At 41.4% G+C, this 19,673-nt stretch overlaps 1 protein-coding gene across 1 annotated transcript in view; it reads right to left on the bottom strand.

Annotated features, from left to right (window-relative positions):
* kcnd2 (potassium voltage-gated channel, Shal-related subfamily, member 2) overlaps window positions 1-19,052 on the bottom strand; it is a 28,376-nt gene extending 9,324 nt beyond the window's left edge. Inside the window, exon 1 of the mRNA XM_062421059.1 lies at window positions 17,941-19,052. Coding sequence (XP_062277043.1) covers window positions 17,941-19,052 — 1,112 coding nt within the window. The remainder of the gene's footprint in view (window positions 1-17,940) is intronic.
* Between the last annotated feature and the right edge of the window lie 621 nt (window positions 19,053-19,673).

Here is a 19,673-nt window from a genome sequence, read left to right as displayed (position 1 = left end):
GAAGCCTTGCACTGACCAACCGAGAAAGGCTACATTTTTTACAAGTCATGACAAGGAGCAAATGGAGCAATGCTCCACGACAATGCGATTCTCTATACCATCTCCACAAGGCTGAAAGAGCACAATATTCATTCTTGCTGACAGTTAAATAATAGATGTACCAAAAAAATGTAATTTTCCTCCTGAACTCTATCGTGCTCATACAAGTATGAATTCAGAATCTCAAGAAAATAGATTAGACTGCCTGCATGTCATACTAACATGGGTGACAGGAGATACACATTTTCTGGTGTGTAGCTTGTGAGGCCACAAGATTTATGGAGTACTGCAGGAGAGGTCTTGAGGGTGGTTATGTCATATTAAGAGCCCTCATAAAAAATTCAGTTTGTAAAAACAAGAAAGGAAAAGCTATATGATCGTTCTTTTCTGTGCCAATAGGCATGTGAAACTAACCACTGTGTAAGAAAAGATGAATGCAGCCAACAGAGATTTACAGATAAACAAGTGCAGGTGAAGCTAGTCGAATAATGTGTGCTAAATATTTATATAATTGATTAACCAAACGTAAATCTGTTTTGTGTTTTAGTCAGCATTTTAAATATTAATCGCAGTCCGTATTTATCTATTACCAATACAAACAGACTGTTTTTGCATTTTTGTGATGCCAGAGACTGGAAGCATAACCAGTGGCAAACACCCTGCAAGAATTTTATCATTGCAGTGGTGTATCTTCAGTATGTGGTGCTGCACTGCAATCCTCAGGGAGATACAACACTAGGTTTCACAAATCAGAAGCACAATAAATGAACATGATCTCTAACTTGATCCCTAAACACCACATATCATTCCTGGTGCCCTGCACTGCATCTCTGGCTACAGCCCGGGAGCACAACATCCAAAACGCTGCCTCTCTTGGGTTTGGACACCAAAGACTGATGGGATTAAGAGTGTGTGGGCTGATAGGACTGTGCTCTGATGCTATCCCTCAGATATACATCATTATAGAGGGGGGAATCCCACAGGCGCTGGGATTAGCCCGCTAGATTTTCACTGCAGGTGATAAGGGAGAGAAGGAGAGGCTGGCAGAACTACACAACATAATGGGGAGATGGGAAAGCAGAGATAGGAGGGAGCCAGAGGACCGCACTGCCTGGTGTAATGCGTGTGGTAGGAAAAACGGAGCGCTCCAGTATGAGTAACCGCGAACAATAGCTACAGGGAAGGACAAGTTTGAGATAGGTGAGCATCACCTATCTCAAACTTTGCAAAAATGCAAAGACAACATTGTTCTGACAGGACGTCGAAATGCAGTAAAATTGAATGTGAAGCAAACGTGAGAGATCTTTTTTTTTAATGCTCTCCATAAAGCAGTTGAGATCTAATCCCTGCAGATTTGTGAGCAGAGTTTAAGGTTAGCATGTGAAATTCAATGGAACAGCCACACTATACATGGCTAACTGCCAGTTGGTGTAAATGCATTGTAAATGAAGATGTTGTGATGCAGCAATGTCAATGCGGTTTTGATCTTCCAGCTGAACATTCACCCTGGAGTCTCAGTAACTACACAGATGCCAATAAAGGCCAGTAAATTTTCTCTTTTAGCTATGCCGACATAGATAAACCATATAGAATAATCCCCCACATATATGGCTCTGGCAAAGGCACCTCAGCTCTCTCTCGCTCACATATCAAACATGTATTCCCTCAGCCCTCCAAATCCCAGCTTAACCCTCACCCCACGAAACCAGGCGGCTAGTTATCACTACGGCTTTGACATTAGCATGCACGCCCTCTCTCATTTGGGAGATCTTCTTAAGAGTCAGGGATGATAAAAAGCTTTCCTCTCTACCGCTCTTCCGTTCCTGACTTTGACTCACCCTTCCTCTGCCTGGACCTGCCTGCCTCTAACTATGAGTTGGAGATGAAACGCTTCATTCCCTTTCTTTTTCTCCTCCTTTTCTATTATCATGCAGCGCTAGCACAGCCATGCTTGACATTTTTTCTTTTCTTCTGCTCTTCTCCAGTCTCTCAGTCTACACCTGCTGACACTTGAGAAACAACTGCTGTCCTATGCAAAAAAAGAGACGCTATTCCACCACTATTATATGCCAAGTCACCTCTACTTCAGCTCTTCATTCTCATGATTACAACCGAGTCCTTGTGGCAATTTCTTTTAATTACTAGATGAATGGCCGTTCTGTATTAATAGAAGTTTTACGAGGGTTAAGTATCCACATGGACCCATAAAATATCACGCCGTCCTGCAAAAATGCAAATGTGACAATAATAATTTGTATGTGACAGAGGGAGGTCTAATGATGTAAGTCCTCGATCAGTCTTGGCATGATGAAACCTTGGTAAACTGACTCAACCATGTCTCAAAGTCCAATTTGTCACTCCATGTTTAGATTTCCGCACATCCTCCCTACATTTCTTTGGAAAGCCAGAGGCTAAAAATATATTCCCACGTCGTCAGTATAATACTTAGATAATGCAATTACACCGCTTCGTGGCTGAATAGGGAGGGCAAAGGAACATGAAAGAGGGGTACGAAGCACGAAGGGGCGACAGAGCTATGGATTATGAGAGAACGTGATAATAAAATGAAATCATCAGACACTCAAGCGATTATGCTAATGAACTCATTCCGTATTCATCATAGGTTAATCGGCATGCAGGCAAGAGAGTGGTGGCCTTTTTCTTGAACACAGAAGGCTTTGATCGAGCAGGGAGCGAATTACCTCACCTCTGGCATATGAAGGCCTAAAGTGGGGTTAGAGGTGAAAATACAGAAATTTAGAGATGACCAATTAACAGGAAAAATAGTGTAATGTAGCACCCGTAGCATTAGTAATAGCAGTGTTTCAGCGTATTCTCACGTGACGAAGCACAATCAGGATGCTGCTCACAAGCACAGAAAAGACCGAACTGAAACATACTGTACATAAAGATCTATGCTCAACTGTCTAGGCGGGATTTGAAAGTGACCCCGGTGACCTTTCTTGTGCGGTCAGGTGATGGAGAAGAGTGAAAAACGTGAAAGGTCTTGCGGATTAGTGGCTGTGTGTTGGAAAGAGGAACTGGTCCAGGAGCCTCATCACACTGACAGCAGATTAGTGCTCTGCGGTGCCAGAGCAGACGGTACAAGATTAACTTTGATGTGCGATTCCGCTCTGAGCAGCCGCTGGATATCAGCTCCCTTCACCAAATGGCCCCTTAACTGTGAGTTTGCAGTGTGTGCATGCACAAGCTGCAGTATCTAAAAATCTGCTTTTTTAACGGCGAGCAACATCGTCACCAGATTTGGAGCTGTGTGTACTTTTGTTGTTGGTATATTATGTCCACCATAAAGGGAGATTTATATGGTTTATTTTATTGTTCGTCTGTTACAGGCCTGCAACTACTCAATTTACCTTTTGATGACTTTCTTTTGATTGATTCATTAATCTATTACATAAGAATTCCCATCACAGTTTGCCAAAGCTGAAGGTGAAGTAATCAAAGTGGAGGTTTTTCAAAACCCATGACCCATTTTCAGTTGTACAAGACAGAGAAAAGCAACAATTTATCTTCATTTAAGATTCTTAAAGCAGTGAATTTTTTGCATTTTTGCTTGAAAAAATAACTTAATTTTTTTAGTTTTTTAAAAATTGCGGTTGATTCATTTTTCTGCCAATCAACTGAGTGAAAAATGTGCTAATTTTGTTCAATTTGGCCAAACCACTATTTACAAGGTCAAGAATTAACATTCATTCTTTACTTTTTTTAGAGGACGAAAAGCCCTAAACTTGGTATGGATTAAATAAAGCCACTCTGCTTGCATGCCAACATCTCCATGACACCTGAGCAAAGTCAAAAGTTGATTTTGACAGAGAGAGACATTAAAACTGCAAAGGAAAACCATGTGATACAGTTGAAAGCGCTGGAAAAATAGTGAAAAGTGGACCTTGTATTGAGATTGTTTTGTGAAATGACCATTTCTACAGCCAAGAAAGAACTTTTAGGAATGATAAACTGTTTAGGTACTGCTCTGCAGTCTCTGGGCAGGCTGATGTTACAACAGACCTTCAAAATATGTACAGGCAGATAAAAGGTAAGCACATATATTAATGGCTAGCAGGCAAAATGTATTTCTAGAATTTGGAGAAAAAGAGTCTCGGGATAATACATGTTAGGGGAAAAAGATTGATTTTCCTCATCCCAAACACCACAAAAGTTTCATATTCTGTTTGAGCTGCAACTTTAAACTGTCTGTATCAGCTTTTTTTTTTTTTTTTTTTTACAGCAAACAGCTGCAGCCCCTCATTTTCAAGTTTACTTCTTTTACATGCCAAACTACGCATATGCTCATATGGGGTATGATGTGTAGATATAGAACTTAATATAGAGATTGCATCAGACTGTTTGTCATGCTAGTAAAAGATGTATTTAAAATTCCTCAGAGAGTGTCTTTATAACAAACATCAAGGTAGAAAATCCAGCCGTTTAAAAAAAAAAAAAAAACAGCTCCAAGTTCAAAGGAACACTTCAAAATCAGCGAAACTGAGGGGAATAGCGGAGGTTGGGATGAGACAGAAAGAGTGGTGAAGCGTAAAAATGTACTGAGCGCTCTCTCGGAGCATGTGGACAGCAGCCAGGCTGGCGACAGCAGCAGGCCCAGATAACAGCAAGTACCAGGAACCAGCAAGAACCTGTGGGGAAGTATTGGGAAGAGCTTCATCTCCTGTAACAGCTGCTGACTGGCCCCTGGGGCAGAGTAGTGCTGCTAGCTGCAGCCATATCCCCCATCTCCCGAACCTGCACTGTGTTACTTCAAGCGCATGGGGACATCATTACTTTTTCCATTTCACTCCACGAGACTTCTCCTGTCAAATCAAAAAATGACATGAAAAATAATAACTCGAGGCCATGGGCAGAACAACAACACAACTGAAAGGTCATTTTGCTGATGAAAATTGCTCTTGCATCCACACAATCTATCAGTCATCAACGGCTTTATTGCTACGTCTGCTCTCACAGCAGGGGTGGCTGATGCCTGGATTAAACTGACCCTGGGCCTAAAGTATGAGTACTTAATGACACAATTCCCATTATTTATAACTTCAACATCTTCGTCACTGCAGAGGACAAGCCCGATGAATAATGACGTTAACAGTCAGAAGACAAGCAGAGTAAAAGCACAGCTTCACCACAGACGGCACATTCGAATGTACCGTTAACAATCGTGACTGAATGAAGGTTATTCATTTTAATCACACTACAGCACACCCTCCCTCCCACTATCCCAGGGGGTTGCTATATTTAAGCACTTTTTCATTTCTTCTCCTTTTTTTGGTCTTGGCTGATGGCAAGGCAATTGCTTTGTGGGACGTCTGCCCTTGAAGAATCAGACAACAGAAGGAGATATTTATACTTACTGTAGATGTGGAGTGAGAACGAGCTGTATCAAATTCAACGCCTTCTTCTTTGAATGTGTAGTGTTAAGAAATCAAATCACAGGCTTTTTTTTTCCCGCCTTGTTTTTTTTTATCTTTTATTTATCTTTTTTTTTTTTTTTTAAAGTAATGTTTCCCCTCGAAAACAGCAGCGATGTTAGTTTTGCACCTGTACTCTAAGATTAGCTGTCTGTCCTGGGGGAGAAAGAAACAGTTGGAACATTCGTCTCCCATTTCTCCCATTCATTCGCCCGCTTTCTAATTGGACTTCTCCATCTGTTGAGGTCTACAAATTGTCTTCTGGGAATGCTATGGCTAAAACATCCTATCAAACACACGAATACATCAGGGACAGCTTTCTTGGAGTGCTGCCATACCAGTGTAGTGTGCGTGTGTGAGTGCGTGTGTGCATGTGTGCCTGTATAATCAGAAGTCCAGCAGCATACAGCTTTGAGATAAGTAGATACACAGTATCCGCTGAACTCTGATATGAAGCTGGCAGGATGGGCTACCTGGAAAATTTATCTAGCAGATCTGTCGCTAGCAAGTGACATACTTTAATAAGAGTTATTTCACAAGATGACTATGTTGATGGGTGCCTGAGACACAGTGTCACTAGTATTGACTCTCTGTCACATGCATATGAAATAAATGTTTCTCCTCTGCAGTTCTCAAAGATGTTGCTTGAATAAATGAGATTGTCAAACTCTTAAAAACGTCTTTTTGTTTTTGTGGATGAAGTTTAGGAATTCTCTTCCAATTCTCACTCGGAGTTGTTAATGACATGGGAAATTGTGTTCCTCACGCTTGTCAGTCTTTACATCCCATTGACTGGGAGTTGAATACTCAGGAGCAAGCAGTGGGACGTGTGACAGTGTATTTGTGGTGATGATTACAGCCCATTAACTTTGATAGATGCCATTTCATAGAAAAGACGATGGGAGTTGAAACGACAGAGGCACAGCTTGTTTTCTGTCACCAACATGTGTACACAAAATTGTGGGGGAGAGCCCAGAGGAGTGAAATGTAGCAAAGTCCATGCAAAAATTGATTTTTGGATCCGAACGAGACCACTCCACCTTTGGAGGTAATTGAATGTCACATTACAGAAGCTGATACAGGATCTTGTCCCCCAGGATGCTCAGCCATGATTCCCCTGTGACCTCCGGGGGGCAGCTGACGACCAGAAGATCCAACATCACCACATGTGCTACCAGCAGATACATCAGGAATGTAAATGCTTGTGTGTCTTGTTGTGTTGTGTGTGTTTCCATGTAGGTGAGAGTGTGTCTGTGCAAGTACATCTGAAATTGATTGCAGTGTCTGGCTTTATAAATGCTTACTGTCTTACCGCTTTCTTCTCTACTGAACTTGCTTGACTTTGCCTTTCGGCCCAAATTTGGCTTAGTCAAAACCAGACACACTCCATTTATCTGGGGCCGTTATGTAAAGATAAGGCCATGCGTGCCAGAAATCAAACTCCTAAGCTCCTCCACAGGGATTACGGACAATTGGCTAAGGGGAAAAATACAAATAATAATCAACTGTTTACGGTTTTCCACTAATACCTTGAAAAAGCAGCAAAAATCCCCATATGAACGCAATCCTTAAGCAGTTGAGATACTCCTGTGGAGATAGACACAGGCAGTAAATCCTCTAGCTGGGAGCTGAACCTGCACTTCAATAACACCTAGACAAATGTATCAATCTTCACTAGCTATCATCTATCCTGTTCTAAATAAAGACTTTTAAATTGCTGCCATTTTTAAGTCAATGATATCCAACCTGTACAGCATCAGAGAGAACTGATGGGATAGGATTAGGATTTGTTATTTAGCTTTTATTTAAAACTTACTTTACTTTAATATGCTTACCTGGTTTGACCTTGTTGGTCGCCTACATTTCCCCCAAGAATGTGTATTCATGACATGCATGTATAGGCTTAATAAACTGAGTACATCACAAATAAAGTTTTGTTATGCTGACTTTGTATTTTCATATTTTCAGGCTCTGGCCAGTGGTGGAAGAAGCACTCAGATGGTTTTCTTAAGTAAAAACAGCAATATTTTAATGAAAAATATTAAAAGTGAGTATAAGTCCTGCATTCAAGATTTGACTTAAGTAAATGTGCAGAAGTACTAGCCAAAAAATGTACTTAGTGTCAAAAGTCCAAGCATTTCTAAGCCAGAAAAGGCCATTTAATAGTTTTATATTAATGTATGCATTTATTATTAGATTTGAATTATTGATGCATTCATGTGAACAAATCAATAATTAAGGTCCAATAATATATGCATATATTTTAACTTTGCTAGTGGGGGGTTATGCTTGTTAACATAGCTGTGAAATCCCCTCTGAAATGTTGTGAAGTTGAGGCATAAAGTAGCTCAAAACTGTACTCAGGTACAATTCTTCAACAAATATACAAAGTCACTTTGCACCATGGGATCTGGCTACATGACAGATAAGTAAATGAGCTAATTTGAAGCCACAGCAGAGTTACAACAAACTGTCCTGACCCCATTCTTCCCCCTGCAGCATCTTGTCAGAGGTAACACATGGGCATTAACCCTAGGAATGCAGAATAAAGCTTAGCAGAACGACAAGAGGATTTAAATTATTAAAATGATAACCAGTAAAACTACAGAGGAACCAGTAATGTAAAATCTCTGTAAACGTCAAGAATTTGTTGGCCGCACACAAGCCTCACTGCACAAACGGGGGAAAAAGGACCTTTCCCATTCACCCGTACTTGGTGTTTATGCAGCGACTTGTGAAAAAATACTACTTCTGATTTACAGCAGTGGACTGTAAATTATCCTGAAATACAGAAACTGATATGTGCTGCCTTCCACCTGTCGGGTGACTGCCCTGAATTTACAGGGGTTTGGGCACAATGAAAGCATCATCACCATTTCCCCTTTGTGAAGATTTAATGCTCAAACCTTGTTGAAGCACTGCGGCAGTGACGTGCTGATTTAGAACGGTGGTCATTTTTTAAGATTGTAGTTTGTGCCGATTCAATTACATCATGTTGTTTATGTATGATTGATATTTTGACCACCGAGTCTACAGGAACTGACCCCTTTCTCACACAAAAAACAGTGCCATTTTCACAAGCTAGTTATTGCAGGGCTATTCTAATGGAATGGTTGTATTATTGTGTCCACCACATATAGAGTAGCCTATAATAAGTGGTTATCTTTACATTTTTACATGACAGATAGCAGAATAATGACAAGATATTTATCATTTTCATCTATAAAATCAATTGCATGTGCATTAGAGCAGCTGAAAAGATCAGCTGAAGGTGTCTGGAGGTCTGAAGGTGACATGAAATAATGGCGCTACATGATCGCCACTTACTATGTCATCAATCCATCAGGGGACGCATGGAGACAGTCAGAGTAGAGGAAAATATTAAGACTGTGTTGGCGACACTGATACACCTATACGTGAGAAATTAGTTTGAGGTGAAAGAGGAAAAATATTGCGTCAGTGCACATGCCCTGTTTAGTTTCTGTTTGACCAAATGGCCTACATTAGGTGATATATTTAGCTATTTATAGAAGCTGGGGCAGGCAGGAAACAGCTGCCATGCGTCAGGGTGACAGGCTGACATCCCTCATCTCAGCAGGACCTCCCTGCCAGGCAGACAGGAGGAAGCTCTTTATACCTAAACTGAAATGGGACAGAGCCTCTTGTCATTCCTACTTCATACAGAAACTAATAATCTATGGAGCCTGTGGCAAAGACTCAACAATGAAACTGGGTTAACAGTGGCTAGAATGGGCAGCCTGATTCAAAGCCATACTTGTGCACTTTAAAGAGATCTGTATTCTGCCTTTACTGTGAACACTGTGGATTTCATTCCAGTAGGATCAGTATTGATCATAAGGACTTTTTATTGTGGTATCCTGGCGCCGTAAACTGGCACGAGATTCCTCAGCTCTGACAGAAAATGAGACGGTTCATGAACAGTGAAACAGAGCTTTAAGCTGACAAAAGGGCTGAATCAATATTCATGTCTTCGCTATGAAGCTGCTCACGATTGGTTATTATGAATGGGTTGTAAAACCAAGTTTCAATTAATGTGTTAGCATCAAAGTTTTACAGCTCTCTGAAACTGATGAGAAAGTACGCCTTGTGTTAGTGTGTTAAATGAAAGTCTTGATTTCAACCAGCTCACAAGATACAAGGTGGTAACATTACACACTATAATACAATGCAAGTGTATCACCATGAAATAAATGTGTGCTACACAGCATTTAAGTGTAGGTACTTTAAAAACGAGGGTAACTGTCAAAGTAATGGATTTCTCTCATTCCACTGGACTTAATGTTTTGCTGAGAGGCTTTAAAAAAAACAACACAACCTTCTTTTTTAAACCTTATCTACAATGATATCCAATCACTCCTGAAATGAGGTGTCAGACGGGCAGAGTTACATCACTCTTTGAATTTTCTATTTCGTTCATACAGCAGCCTGATGATTGCTGTTAGCTATAATCTCTGAATCTCTACTGATCACAGATGTTGGTTTGTTGGCTGAGGGGTGTTTTTGATGAAGAGACAAATGTCAGTGGGAGGGATACTCACACTCTGGCATTATGAAAGCTGGCACCATTTCAAGAGATTGTGTTTGTTATGCTGTCCCCATGTGTCTGAGAGAAATAATCGGTGCAAAGAGCAACACACCTCCCCCTCAAACCCTTCACAGTGACATAGGGAACTATCATCACCTTGCTCACAACTCTTTGCTCCTACATCTATGCTGCAAAGCTGGATTTTGAGGTCAGGAGGGGGACAAAAACGCTGGTTTGGGTTTTGGAAATGCAGTATAATGAGTGCTAGTTCAATGTTTGCCATAGTGACAGTGGCATCTAAAAATAAAAGAACAACTGTTTCTCCCACAACCAGCGCTCATTACATGCCAATGCGGGGTGTAATGTAATGTTCAGACCGGCATAGCAGACATTAAAAAAATGTAACAACTCTGCATGAAAACAAACCACAGCTTGTGCTTTGTATGCTGATTAGCTCAAGAATTACACAAAAGTAACAAGTGCAAGGCCAGTGATTTGCATACTTTATGTTCAACGCTACAGTTTATTACAATGACTTTTTTTTTCATAAGGCTAATGTGACCGTGTGGGAATAAAATAACAGTAGAATACATTCATTTAATTTATATCAACATTAGATCCTCTCTCACTGAGTTGATAATTAGTTTGCTGACCTTACAGTGAAACCCTGACCATGAAAATTTAAACAAGGGACAATTTCTCACCAAGGTTATTTATTGACTGTTCTTAAATTAGTGGTATAATCTATAATCTAAAAACTGAAGTGTAGAAACATGGTTTTGGCTACGTGTTGAACTACTTCTCAGCTTAACGTGATGATGACGCAACCCTGTCTCCTACTAATTACGTTTATATACTAGAAATAGAAAAAAAGCACACACAGTATGTTTTGCTAACAATGTAATGCTGGCTTATTTATGTTTTGTCTCATAAAAATGAGACAAATTTTGTCAATGAACTATTTGGCAAGTTACTACAATGTTGAAACTGAATGTGTGAGTGAAATGTTTGTCAATGTAATGGCATTAAGGGGTAAAACACAGCAAAAAATAAATCAAAATCAAATTTAAAAAACTCATTCACCAATTTCACACAAAAAAACAAAAGCAAATACAGAACACTGCAGGTTGTACACAAAACAACAAACAAACAAACTGAGCCAACTAAAAACTCATTATTGATAATTATACGAAAATGTTTAAAGATAAAATAATATATATTATAAAATTATAATCTTAAGTATTTAAACTACAATAAATATTGTGAGTTAATTTCCCCAACACCAATAAAGGGCTTTCAACTTGAGCAAATTTTACATATGTGAGCAATCTGATGTCATTTTCATGAGGAAGTAGAGGTAAGTTTGCAGATGGCGCATTAAGAGGAGACTGAAGCCCTGGCTTTTGACTTGAGTGCAGCATTTTTACAGATGTTTTGAAACTTTGACTTTGTGTAGGGGTGGATGGATGTCTTGTTTTGGATATTAATACTTATATCGATATGATCAATACAAAAAAAAATCTGTCTGTCTCATTTCTTAGTGTCTGGATTCACAACAATCACTTTATTGGTTTTCAGAATTTACATTTATACTATTTACACATGAAAACTATCTTCTTCTTTTTGTATGTGATTCAGTAACTGACTGACATTTCTCTTCACCAGAATAGTAAAGAGAAATTCTTGATGTCTGGTAAATCACTTGGTGGTCATGAAAGTTTCTTCAGAAGTACACATTTTTCTCCCCTACGTGACATTACAATGGGTCAGTTAATAAGAGGTATCCGTATTGATATTGGTGATTGTGGCCCGGGTATTACTTGGTATCAGACCGAAATGAAAATTTGTGGGCCGTCCCTAATGACTTGAGCACTCTTGGCCACAGTAGGATAGCTTCTCTAAACGACTGAAACAGCTGCCTTTGTCAATTGCTTTACAGGTTCAGTGTTTGGAAGAATGAGCTCTTCATAGACCCTGACAATCTCAAAGTCTTGTATTATTTTTTGTAGAACATGTTTATCACGATCCGGGCAGGATAGCCGGATCTAATGAATCTAATACTCAGCAAAATGTGAACCAAAACACTAAACTAAACAGAATCCACTTAGAACACTGTTGTACGTTTCAACAAAGTGATGAGGAGGCATTATGTGTGTCTGCATACCAATCTCCATGACCAGACAAGCCATTTTCATCTGTATGTAAATGCTGAGTATGTAAATAAGCCATGCAGCACAAGAGGAGGAGATAGCTGTTGGGCTTGGGTTTATCATTTGCACACTATTTGATCCACTGATCTTTTGGCATACACTTTACATCTAGTATATTTTACAACATATCAACTTTCAATATAGGATACCGTCGCATAATAGGCAATATTTCCTTATTTTATTCATTTACTCAAGCAGGGTCGGGGGGTTTTCTGGCCTGTTAGATTGGAAGGAAGTGGAGCCAGGCAGAGCAAATGCTTTCTATTGTAACAACAATGAAATCGAGGTGATGTGTTTTTTCTCACATATCTCCTTATTTCCTAATGCAGTGATGCTGCATTCATTCAGAGTAACTTTAATCTTGTACTGGAAAATTCCATTAATCTTTGACGTTGCTTTCAATACAAAAGAAGACTGCGAAAACGCTGAGTAGTGGAAAAAAACACTGGTGCCATATTTTACGTCCTCACACTTCGTTACCCGGGCCCAAGTGTAAAACATGCTAGTCAATTTCTCTGTTTAATGCAGCACATTCAAAGTGAATTAATGAAAACCCCCTGCGTGGAATGCGTGTTATTGGAGCTGCCTCGAAGACGGGATGTCAAAGAAATCGAATCAAATGGAAGGACATCCATTTTGTCCTTGCCATATAGATTATTTATCAATCTGACCGTCCGCAGTGACGCATGCCTGCTTTTAGAGTCAGTTCACACACACCATATCCTCACATCAACCAACCAGCTGGCCATAATCTGTTTTTCAGTTCAGGGTTCAGTGACCATAAATACATTTGGTTTTGACATTGAATTATCTAGTAAAAAAATAAATACATATAACATTCTATTAAAATGTAATTTAAGGTGCAAATGAAAATACATATCTACCTATAAAAGTATATAAATACAATGTAATAAATCTGGAATATATGAATGCCTATAAAATGTTAATCAATCATTCAGCTCACACCTCCATAACACCCTCTTAAACTGGCAGAGTAAAACCGGTTCAGTGATGAAAACAAAGAGAATAAAGAAAAAGCAGAGGCTTGTGTATTCTCAATTTAGCAGAAAAAAGAGCATCTTGTTCTTTTGTTTGTTTTTTTCCCCTCTCCACAGATTCTGTCTTTCACAATGATCTTAATCTCCCCTAAAGAAGGCAGCCTGTTCCCGCCCCTCACTCTCACTCCTCCATTTCACAGTCATTTGCATGGGCAGAAAGGAGCTCGCACAGAACACATTTCAGTGCCAGGTTCCTCTCATTAAGTCACCTGTCACTTCAGGACCATTATACCAGCCGCATACTAGCATCACCCCTCCTCCCCAATAAAGCACCTGGAGGGGCACTGTGAGCCTACAGGCTAATGACAGCCTACACATCTCACATCAGCCACTTCTGCTTTACGCAGTAATACATCACAAAGCTCATAATGGATTGCTCATTTTCATAATGTGCATAACATACAGTCGTGTAATGTATTCTACTGAACACAAAAATTACACCCATCGCAGTACATAATCAAATACACCAAATGCTCTCGCTGACTGTCGTGTTCAGTTGAAAAAGAGAGAAAAAAGAGTGAAAATCCTCTGCATTGCCTGCCAGGGGCAGGGTAACTTATCCCGCCACATGAGTACTACATTATCATGAATGCATTCGTTATCTCTTGGGTGCAGATACAGAGAAAGGCCCTCCAGATTGTTCCTGTATATTTCAATTACGTTTGACATGCAGTGAAGAGTTTGGACTTCAAAAAGCTTTGCTCTGCACCACATTGAACCATGAAGTTAACACTCTGCATGTAGGTTGTGATTGCCATGGGGCCAACGTGTCAAACTGGCAAGCATGATATTGGTTATACTTCTGGTGGTTTATGGGCCCTACAGTGACCCTCGTGTCTGTTAACCTTGCCTCTTCTGTCTTATAAATCCTGCACTGAAAGGTTTATAGGGCTCACTTGTCAAGCCTTTCCAATCGTATTTGGTGGGTGGAGCTGTAGCACAGACAAAAGACATGCTGATAAATTCTGCATCTGTTGAGTGACTACAATGTTCAACTGCGTTTGTTGCACTGTAGGACAATGCGCATGGTAAATGCCACAACTAATCAGTAATTAGGATGATCGTTCCTCTCAGCATTTTCTGCAGGCAGCGGCTGGAGGAAGGATATCAATATGAGGATCGGGAAAAAAGTGTGTGTGTGTGTGTTTAAAAGTAGTGTGCCTGTGTCGGAAACCTCTTATATCTATCGAAGGTGATGTCTGTTTGTGTCCAGAGGAACGCGTGTACCTCTATGCCAGACTAAACCCTGTCCTCCCCTCTCTTCCCTTGTGGGTTGCGCTTGACTTCCAGCGTTTTCACAGCTGCTCTCGGCAGTGCACTCCATTACACCTTAAATCACTTAAAAGATCTGAAGCACCAAAAACTCCCTCTGCAGCTAATTCACCCTGACTGTGTGGATCATCTTGAGAAAACACGAGCAAGCAAACACTGCACCATCTGATTCCAGTCTAATAAAGTGCAACGCTATCTTTATATTGGAATCTATTGCTTGCTTAAATGGACTATATTAAATCTAGCCACAAAATTATATTCTCAGACTTTAGTGCAGTTTTCCAAGATATTGCAAAACATAATACCACAGATAAAAATCTCATATTTTACACCCAGTCAACCAATTCTTGAAGATCTTGACAAGAGCACTACGACAGAGGCAGATTCCCCTTTGTTGGGTATCCGAGAGCAGCCACAGAGATTATGCTCAATAAATAAGGAGGGATAAGTGGGTCTTGTCCTGTGTTTGGTGGCACAGAGCAGTAGACACACAGAGGCGTGACACACAGCTGCACAGTGCTATTGATTCTCCGTTGGTCTCCAGGCACCCTTCCTTTTCATTCAGGCTGCCTGCCAAGTGGCTCTGAACAGGAGCCCCTGCTCACCCAATGTCTGCACGTCTGCTTAAGCACAATCAATGGGCCATCAGCAGGGGAGAGAACACACGCCACTGTCTTTACTTGCAGAGGCTGTGAGTCAGGGAAATTGAAAATATATGTAGTGGAAAGGCATCATGATAGCATGCAGGCATAAAGAATCATCGGCTATCAGAAGGAAATCAAATGCTTTCAAAAGCACCAAATGGAGGTTCCAGCTAGTAGCACCCCTGCTAGTCTTTAAAGAGCTTATTTGCCACCAAATAAAAAGACTACAATACCCTATTCATATCTGACTTAAATAACTATTTGTTAATAGTTGATCAATTTTTCTGCATGCTGGGCTCTGAAACAAACCACCAGAATGTCTCATTTCCCCTGATCAGATAAGGAATTGAAGGTTATTGGAGGAGAATACAACAACAGATATTTTCCTCATTTCAATGTATTCAGCAGACAATGACAACCACGATTCAACTCTCCTTCAGGGCTGTGTGAGATATGCTTTTTAAAGGCACACCAGGAGACAATGATGGATCATGAGAAGGAGCCGACTTTGTCTTTCAGTAAGGTGTACTTAGCCTCTCCACCGGTGGTCCACTATGCAGCATTCTGCACCATTGCTAGGCTTCAGTTCAGGTTGCAAATCTGTCAGCCGGCTGTCATGGTTCACAATGGAGTGACAGAAACGTCCCCATTACCGAGGACATTTCAGTTTTGTTCTTGCACGACAGAACATCTTTTTCAAATCCATCTCAAGCAACACAAAAGGGATTCCGAGATGAATGCAGCAATATCTTTGTTGCTCCCCAAAGATAAATAATGCACCTTCTTACACAACTCACTTGCACTTTGAATCTGAATGGAAAGCATGGTCGATGCAGCATTATGTCTGAGTTGGCAGCTTCAATCACCGGATCGTGCATGTCACTAAATATGCTCTCATTGGTCATTTTGAGGCTGGGAGGGGGGAGGGGGGGTTGGTTCGACTGGTATTGAGTGAGCGCAGGGGAAGCTTTGTTTGACGTTAAGAAAGCAGGAAATCCACTAACTCAGTGTCATCACTGCATGAGAGCAGATAGAGAGAGGTTAGCATAGAGGCTGTTTATATTTCTAATCACAGTATTTATTGCAATAAATGTTGACTTCAGACCGAAAGAGTATCCATATGCCGAGTGGCTGCATCAATGCAGGTAAAAGGGGAGATAAAGACAAATGGCATCAATACCAAACACATGAAAAGTCAAACAATTAATCTTGTTTTTATAAAGCATGAACATCCCTGTATCGATTAAACCAACAATAATGCAGACAAGTTTAAAGTGTATGTATACAGAATTATATCTGATGCCTCTCTCAAACACACACTCTACACATGTACACACACACAAACAGAGCGCGAGAGAGAGAGAGAGAGAGAGCAAGCGAGGGCCAGCAGCAATGTATTGAGTAATGTTTGATCTGGTGACTTTGAAATTAAAAGACAACATAATTTCAATAGGACCTAAATTCTGTGTCATCAGAGTAGAGGAGGACTAACATGGCTTATTTAAACCACATACTTGCAGCAGTGAGTCAAAAGGCCACCAGGATTTTTACACACATATTAAGAACGGTCTGATTATTATTACTTTTTTTTCAATTTTTTTTTTTTTTTTTTTTTTTTTACTGCTGCACAACTCGCAGCCACGCTTCAGGCAGCCAAACACCACATCCAGTGCATCAATTTAAACAGTTAGAAACCAAACGACAACCAGCCGCCTCACTGACAACTTTTCAGCACCGTGGAAAGCGCAGCACCGCCGCAAACTGCTGAGCTAATGGTAATAATAACAATAATAATAGTAACCCACGTCGAGCAGCTGAGCGGCTGAGTGCACTCATCAATACAAATTAATTTGATGTAATCGTCTTAACCGCGTTTAATTATTCTGTGCTGCATCAGCACGTATAGTACAGCTGAGGTGGTTCATGAGCATGAAATTAGCATTCAAATATTTACTGTACCTGGTTGAAAGGGAGAGAGGGCGGGTGGGGGGCTGAGAGAGTGAATGAGGGACAGAGAGAGAGAGAGAGAGTGAGTGAGTGAGTGAGTGAGTGAGTCAGTGTGTGTGTGTGTGTGTGTGTGTGTGTGTGTGTGTGTGTGTGTGTGTGTGTGTGTGTGTGTGTGTGTAATTCTGTTAACCACTTTGTCTTTAACTTAATCGCTGCACTAGTGCCTCAGTTTGGCCTGTTTATGCGACATGCAGTATCTGGATTTTTCCTGCACCCTGTTTTTATCCTAAGAGCTCACTTGTTGTAAGGTTGAATATAAAATGAATGCCTGTTATTTGGCCAGATTGCGTGCGTTCACCTTTTCCAAAACAGCACACGAGCGAGGCCTAACCTTCGGATAAGGGGCTGCTTGTGAAGTGCTGGGCTCATTGATAGGCTGTAAACGGCGCACTGATGCCTCCATAAAACAGCTCGCCGCAGCCCTCTACCCCGCTCGGGGCCGTTAATAAGCAAAATAAATGCACACCTGTGGCCGCACGACAATTAGTTCAATCACTGGCTGGAAATCTGTGCTTATTAGGCCCTGTGTCTCTCGACAACTAAGACTAATTTAACTATTCCTTCAGAAAAAGGCGAATTGATTAGCAGACGGCATTACCGTGACCAAGAAAATTGAGGAGATTTTACTACGTTTGCACGTTTCACAGATTATGCAAATGAGTTAAGACGGTGATAAATGGTGTGGTAGTAAAGCTTCGAGGCTTTATAGACTTATGTGCAGCCACCTACCCCAGTGTTGTCATGGTGACAATGGTGTACCAAAACGCTGCGGGGATACTGGTGAACTTGCTGGCTGTGGAGCCTTTCTCTGCATAAAACATGACCGTTGCAAAGATAATGATGGCCATAGTGAGGGAGAATAGTAGGAAGCCCAGCTCGGAGGCGCAGCTCTTCAAGGTGTAGCCCAGGATGCGCAGCCCCGCGGAGTGCCGGGAGAACTTGAAAATCCGAAAGACACGGAAGACTCTCAGCGTGACAAAAGCACCGCTCACCTGGTCATTGTCGGTCATGACCAAGCCGATGTAGTAAGGCATGATGGCGACCACGTCAATGACGCTCATCACACTTTTCATGAACTTGTAGCGGCTGGGAGCTGCGATTAAACGGAGGAGATACTCAACAGTGAATATCATGACGCACGCAGTGTCTAAACAAAAGAAAGCCAGTGCGTAACGGTCTCCACAGGACATCTCCTTTGACCTGTTGGGCAAAGTCCCACACGGAACTGTCTCCACCACGTTGGCCATCACTGATATGGCGATGAAGAAGCCTGTGACATAGTAGAAGACCAGCGCTAAGGTGCTGGTGTGAGGGTTTTCAAAGGCCCGCCACAGGTACTCCCGGGGCGTCAGGTTCACCGGTGTGACGTCATTGCTCATGTCCATCTCCTCGTCGTCTTGAAGCCTCTCTGCATTTTCGCGCCTCCGGTCCTTGTACTCCTCATAGCAGCAGTCCCCGATGATCTCGGGGATTATACCAAAGAAAGCAAGCTCCTCATCGTACGCGGATATGCATTCTTGACGCGGATAGTGTAGTTTCCCCGTGCGGTAAAAATTGAGGATATGTCTAAAGATGTCAGGGTCACGGTCGAAAAAGTACTCATTTGTCTCCTCGTGGAAAAAGAAGTCTCTCTCCGTGCTCCCAAGCAAAGTGTCCGGGTACCTCTCCAAAGTGGTTCGCCACGTCTGAAACTTGGTCCCACTCACGTTGAGGATGATGAGTCCTTCCTGGGCTTTCCTCTTGTCTTGGGGAGGGATGGGCATCGGGGTGCTCGCTACGGGCATCCATCCTATGGCCGCAGCTCGGGCGAAGGGGAGCCATGCCGCTACACCTGCTGCCATGCTGACCTATAATGTTTAATACGACCCTGCTCCGGTTATCACAGTGCTACGGCTCAGAGATGAATTGCATCTGCAGGAAGAACAGCAGATAGAGACACTGATGGTTAGAGGCTCCCGAAGCACACAGGCTTCAGAGAATGCGATAAGAAAACACACAAACCTATTTACTTGTACTGATACTGCGCATAGCACTGTTGAGTATCACTCTCAAGCCTTATCCACAATGTAACTGTTCAGTTATGGTAGCCTACTTTGCGGCAGAATATGAATAGGATTTTGAAAACGCCACCAATCAGCAAGAATGTGTGGGCTTTTTTTTTTCAATGAAAATCTTAGTAAAAGAAAACCACCCACCTTAGAGAAGGCTGCTCTTAAAACTGCATCCACGGAGAGTTTAATTTTAAAAAAAAACCTATCCTCGGAAGAGAATACTTGCAATTCCGCCACCCATCTATCTGTTACTGCAGCCAGACGATAGAGGAAAAACAGTAACGTCGCATCAACAAGTTAAACAATTCAAGCGGCAGTTTCTCAGCACAAAGTGGTAATGCGTCCGAGCGCGTTATTCTCTGTTCCTCTCCTTCCTTCCTTCCTTCCTACCATCCGCAAGGCAACGGTGCT

The sequence above is a fragment of the Scomber scombrus genome, chromosome 6 (assembly GCF_963691925.1).
Source record: "Scomber scombrus chromosome 6, fScoSco1.1, whole genome shotgun sequence".
Classification (NCBI taxonomy): Eukaryota; Metazoa; Chordata; class Actinopteri; order Scombriformes; family Scombridae; genus Scomber; species Scomber scombrus.
The sequence above is the reverse complement of the archived record's forward strand: the minus strand, read 5'-3'. Positions and strand labels throughout refer to the sequence as shown.